Genomic DNA, 6000 nt, shown 5'->3' with positions numbered 1-6000 from the left:
AAGAGAGAAAGATGGCAGGTTTTAAGAATGGGGCTTGTGCTGAGGTCACACTTTCTACCTTTGCCGTTTAGATTTGAGATGTCTGTTGGCAAAAATAAGGGGGTGGTGGTGGTGGGTTGCCGAGGTCCCCCTTTGTGCGGCAGATGTGGGAGCACCCCCTGCCCTTCTTCGTGCCGGCTCGGCGCTGCGCCGAGCCCGCAGGCGCGCGGGGCCCGCTGGGCGCTGTGGGGGCGCGGCGGGAGCGCGGCCCGGGGGCGGCCCCGCCGCGGCCGCGGGCTCTTTGCCTCCCCCACCGGGGCGCCTGGGCTCTCCCTGGCGGCGGGGCTTGCACTGCCGGCGGCGGCCGGCAGAGGGGTGGCGGAGCGGCCGGAGGGGAGGAGCGGGGCCGGGGCAGCGAGGGCGGGCCGGGGAGGAGCGCGCCGCGGCAGCCCGCAGCCCAACTTCGGGGGTAGCGCTCGGCGGTGCGCGGCGGAGGCCGATGGGCAGCGGGCGGCCTCGCTCGCCGCCGGCACCGGCACCGGCACCGGCACCCCACCGGGGCGGCGGCGCGGGGCGCTGAGGGCGGCGCGCACCGGCGGCGCGGAGCGGCGCGGAGCGCGGCCCCAGCCCGAGCCCAGCGCGGCCACCCGGCTCGCCTCGGGGGGATGCCCCCCTGCGGGCGCCGACACTAGCCCGGCCGCCCGGTGCATGGCACAACTATGGAGGTGGTGGACGAGACGGAGGCTTTGCAGCGCTTCTTTGAAGGTAAGGGGCACCCTGCTGGGTCATGGTTCTCTCCTGCCTCCCTGCCGCAGGGCCAGGCTGGTCCCATGCCGGCCCAGCCAGGCTTGCGTTGCACCTGGGATCGAGGTGGTCTTTGACCCGAACCGGAGGCAGGACACAGCTGCCACCTTGACCACCCAACCAGCACCAGAGTTGCGCCAAATCCCCAGCTGGTTGATGTTCCTGTGCCTGGGGAGGATTTGGGTTCAGGTGTGCATCCTCCAGAGCACCATGGGCATGTCACAGGTCCTGAGCAGGAGCTCCCGTTGCAGCAGGCGCTCAGGAATGTGTTGTGTTGTTCCTCAGACACCAGCCTACACCCCAGCGAGGACCTTGGTATGCGCTTCTCCTTTCCTCAGAGCAGACGCAGCCCTCTTGCAGGCTCCTGACACTAGCTTCACTGTATGGATCACAGACAACACCACGGCCAAACTCCTGGCCAGCCTCTCTGCTCACCTCAGGACCAGAGGCTTCAATACCTTTTTCCTGAGCCATTGACCCTGGGCATAGCATGTTGGAAATGGACTCCCAGTTGCGTGCTTTCACTGGGGGAATCATCCTTCTTTGATCTAGAACATAGCCAATACTACAGCAGTAATGTTCAGCAGTGGGCCCCAAAACCGTCTCTTTAATCAGCTTCTGTAGGTCAGTGTTGTCCAGACAGAGCTCTGGACTCCCATGGGCCACATGTGACCATGGACTGGAGTCTCCGTCACTTAAGTGCAAACTGATGGCAACTTTTATTGAAACCAATGCTGGAAATATGGTTGTAAGGCGAATTCAGTCTGTCAAGCAGGGGTGGTATGTGGTTGCTTGCAACAGCTGAGAAGTCTTTAGAGCTAAACTGTTGAGTTCAAGCTGTGAGGCTGTGTTAACGGGTGGGACCCTGCTGCTGTCTATGCACCTTGTTGTTGCTTTATCATCTCAGTGTTTCTTCTCCTTGCTCTGGCTTTGTTCACACATTTCACTCTTCCTTTTGTCTCTCTGTCTTGCTCATTGACTTTGTTTTTCTTTTTCTGGTGCTGTCTCCCTTCATCCCAACATCGAGTTCCCCTTGTTGTCTAGTGGGCTTTGTCCCAGGTGAAGGTTTTGGTTGTGTGGGCCTTGCAGCTTGGTATGAGCTCCTGACATGCAGATTCCCTTGCTAAGGGAGGATAATGCTGCCATCCTAGCTAGGCTCCATTGCATGAACAGGTCTTGTTGCAAGTGGCAGAGCAGTGTGCTGGGTTAATCCCCAGTTCGCTGGAGAGCAGACTGTATACGTGGATCAAGCCTGGAGTCTGAATCTCCTCTGAGTCCTCTTGCTGTGCTTCGCTTGCTGTGGGTTCAGAAGTGTGCTGCCTGCTCCTCCGAAGTTCTCGCTCTGCACTGACTCAAAACAGTTGGGGTGTGAGGACTATGTGAGGAGTACACTCCATTTCTCTGGCTAGTGAAAGGTCTTAACCTGTGGAAGAAAGTGAAGGTGCCACAAATAGAAGATGCTCTAGGGAGTGACTTGAGCTGAATGAAGGCTCAAACTACTTACCTCTGATTTTCCTCTCTTCTGGCATGTGTGAGATGCCTCAATAATGCATCTCTTCTGTTTCAAAAGGAAAAGCATCTCCTGTTTGTTCTAGCCATGATCCTGGATTCCCAGGAGGAACAGGATTAGAGAGGACAAGAAGCTTTGCCACATGGGTTCTTATCGTGTGTTCCCAGCCTGTTTTCTTCATAGCCTTCGGGGGGCTGGTTTTGTTTTTAGGAATACACTTGGAGAAAGTTCCACAGTCCTGTTCCACCTGCCTCCTGTCCTCTAGGCACCATGCACATCACTGGTGTCCTGGGCAGCCCTCACTCAACCCTGTTGTTATTTACAGACATTAGACTGCAACTGTCTCTTGTTTTCATTTGGAGGAAAGGTACTTCATCTCTCTCCTAAAGTGTTTTTTTTAGGGGGGAAGCCTTTTTGTCCGTCTGTCTGTACGTCTGTCGGTCTCTGTGATGGAGCTATTGAACTGAAAACATCCTGTCCCCATAAAAACAAAGAGTGAGAAAAATGGGCTGAGGGATATTTCTTCATCTCTTTTAGTTGCTCAGTTATATAACTTCCTTCTCTGAACGCTTAATTTCATTGTAGAGTCTAACATAGTTGTTTATTTCCTTTGGGCAGCTATGTCCCTTTTGCGGCGTTATTAAACAGCATATATTGCAATGTAGCAGTTAAGGGTGAGAGGGAGTGGAGGAGAAAGTTTTAACATGAAGGATTTCTGTTCAGTGTATGCAGAGCGGTGAAGAAACAAGGTTCTTTTCTCTTGTATATGCTGGTTAATCGTAGTGCTTTGAAGGAGTAAGCAACCAAACTGATCCTCTGTTATTTAGAAGTGAAGGTCAGTGCCTTAAACTGCCAGCTTTGCAGCATGGAGTCGGATTTGCCCTGGTATCTTGGTGTCCTGAAGGATTAATGTTTTCTGAATGGGTAATATAGTGGTGAACAGTAGATCTGTTGGACTTTATTAATTTACAGAGATAAATTCATTAGTAGAACTGATTCACCGCTACCCTATAGCTTCTTTAAACTGAGTCTGCTCATTCCCTTCCTGTGGGGAATGCGTGTTCAAACCATGCCTTTCTGTAATAGTGAAATCTATTTTCTTTTCACAGATCATCTTCTGTCTAAGTGGAGATTTCACACTAAGGAGATTTCTTCCTGTACACTGAAAAGTCTGATATAATTTGGGAATTCCCTTTCCTTTGCTTGAAACTGATTTGCACTGGATTTGAGTCTGCTGTAAGCAATCCAACCATATTTAAGAGTAATCCTTTAGTGCTTATATAGCACTCGGTATTTCAAAGTGTCAGATGAGGATTAACTGATCTGTCCTTGCAGACTTTTGGGGAGTGGAGGCTGTGCTAGAGAGAGGCTAAATGACTTATCTGAGGTGTGGAAGAGAGTTGGTATCTGTGCTGATCCCAAATCCTGGCTTTAGGCTAGCTCCAAAGACAGTACAGCAGGATCCATCTGCAGAGCAAGACTTTTTTTAGAAGATAGATAGAGTGCTCCTAAGATTTCAGGTCTCATTGCCTGGTCCAGCCAGTGGAAAGCAAGGCTTGATCTGGTTTTCCCAGTTTTAGGAGACAGAACTTCATTTTCATAAGGAAGGTTCTCAGTATCTGCTGAGGCAGGATATCCTTATTATCTACATCATCATTATCTACTACATCCTGGCATGTAGTTGTTTGCTCTTTGACAGTGAGCTCTGAGACATGTGAAGACAGAGAAGCAAAAGAATGAAGTGAAAAGTCTTGGACTTCGCTCTGAGATTTGAGAAAAGGACTAGGAAAAAGCGTATGCAGTCTCTGAGAGGAGCAGAGGGGCTTCTAGATGTAAAGGGCATAACTTCACACCCTCTTAGGGGATGGGATGAAGATGCTGTGAGTGTGAACTGACAAAATGGCCTCTGAGTTTCCTCGAGGCAGGCCTGTCCTGTGTGAGAAAGATCGTTGCCATCCTGGTTGTTTTACTGCAGCTGGTAAACATGTTAGGCGGTGCCCAGGACCATCCTGCTGAAGAGAACTGTGGACAGACAGCTGGGAAAACTTTGAGGCAGAGAGCGTGGGATGCTGAGGATTCTGGCAGGGAAGGTAAAGGAGCTTAGTTTGGTCTTTCCATAGTATTGGGAGTGTTTACCCAGAGCATTTGTATTTTGTATCAAAGGAAAAGTAGGGAGTCAAAAGCTTCTGACCCTTGGCTGGCATCCTGCTAGAAACCTTACCTTCCTCCCTGCCTACCACTCACGTAAGGGAAACAGTTACGACAGAGCTCAGCTATTCGGGATCCCTCTCTCTCTTGGCTAATTTATGAGATAAGAGGTTGTTAAAGAATGTGTATCAGGAAAGATGTGCAGAACAGGGCCTGGGGGGCAGGGGAATGGGTGGTTTGGAAGCTGTCTGAATGGGGATGGGGCAAGGAGGGAACTCAGAAATGTTGGGAGAAATAGAATAGGGAACACTAAAAGTCTGGAGGGCTGGCAGCACTGGGTTGAACTGTCATTGGGGGAGACAGTACTTGGTTATATAGGAAAACTCAGATTCTCAGTAAGGATGCGCAAGTCCTGTGAAATGAAGCAGATTTACCTCAGCCCTTCACAATTTTTTGCGGAGCACAAGTGGCTGAAACACTTTGAAGCATATGTTTGTAGAGTGACTGTGTGTGTATCTGTGCATGCAGGCTCGGAAGAGCTGTCGTAGCTACGCTGTTGATATTGTGGTTGCTGCCTGAAAGGTCACAGAAGTCTTTGAGCTGGGAGTGAGCAAGTGAGCACCAGGCGTTTTATCAGCAAGGCAGCAAGTGTGTTTGTATTAGTGAATGTTTTTGCCCGTAGGAGTGTGTGTATACGTGTGTTAATGGTATTGGTTGCTTTCTTGGTGATATTTATTGTGATCATAGATCACTTTCCAATATGTTAGCAGCAAATGCCACCTCGCAGACCCACAGGAGGAGGTCTGGGCTACTGCCTCGTTTTCCTTGGATGCAGAAAGATGAAATGATGGGGCTAAGGCAGAGAACAAAACTCAGGACTCATGGATTTCCCCTTGTCCACCATGCTCTATCATAAGGGTTGCGTGCTGCTTTGGTGTGCTGATCTGCACAAGGACTTGGTGATGGATGGGTATGAGCTGAGGAGGACTTCACTGGTGGAACTTTCACTGATGTGAAACAGCAAAGCCATGAACTCAAGAGAAGAGGAATAATCACCTGCTTTTCAGAGCTGCCCATTGACTAATGGTAGAGGAGATCTTCACTGAGATGGAAGGTCTCTGGCTACTGGTTTTAGCTGCTGCTAGCGAGGGGGTCACTCGGCGCAGAGAGAGTTTCAGTTTCTGCCAGGCAGGAACTTGGAGGAGTGTGAATAAGAGTCACAGAGAAACAATGGGCTGCTTGGAGACTTTGTGCCTACTTGGGAGTGCAGAGGGGAGACTGATGGTCTCTCGTGACCAGAAACACTGGGAGCAAAAAAGACTGAAGGACAGTAGACCTGGGGCCTCTAGATCAGAGGCTGTAGGGTTTATCATGGTGCCGATTAGGAGGTGGAAGCTACACCACAGAAACTATGACAACTGGTCCCACATGAATCTTTAGACTTCTGGGCTTCACATGACAACTCCAAAAGTCCCCCCTGGCACTGAACTGCACACAACTACCCTCCACTACTAGATGGGGTAGAGTCTGCATGCGGAAGGTATGACAGATGAGGTGGG

The 6000-nt window shown here is 50.9% G+C and overlaps 1 protein-coding gene across 4 annotated transcripts in view; it reads left to right on the top strand.

Moving 5' to 3' along the window:
* Positions 1 to 391: 391 nt before the first annotated feature.
* The window catches only part of MYRF (myelin regulatory factor), an 82745-nt gene continuing 77136 nt past the window's right edge, over positions 392 to 6000 (top strand). For all 4 annotated transcript variants that reach the window (XM_064513379.1, XM_026109298.2, XM_026109299.2 and 1 more), the window contains exon 1: positions 392 to 744. In XM_064513379.1, the coding sequence (XP_064369449.1) occupies positions 699 to 744 (46 nt within the window). In that variant the 5' untranslated portion in view covers positions 392 to 698. The remainder of the gene's footprint in view (positions 745 to 6000) is intronic.

The sequence above is a fragment of the Dromaius novaehollandiae genome, chromosome 5 (assembly GCF_036370855.1).
Source record: "Dromaius novaehollandiae isolate bDroNov1 chromosome 5, bDroNov1.hap1, whole genome shotgun sequence".
In the NCBI taxonomy this organism is placed as follows: Eukaryota; Metazoa; Chordata; class Aves; order Casuariiformes; family Dromaiidae; genus Dromaius; species Dromaius novaehollandiae.
This window is presented reverse-complemented; position numbering and strand designations above follow the sequence as displayed.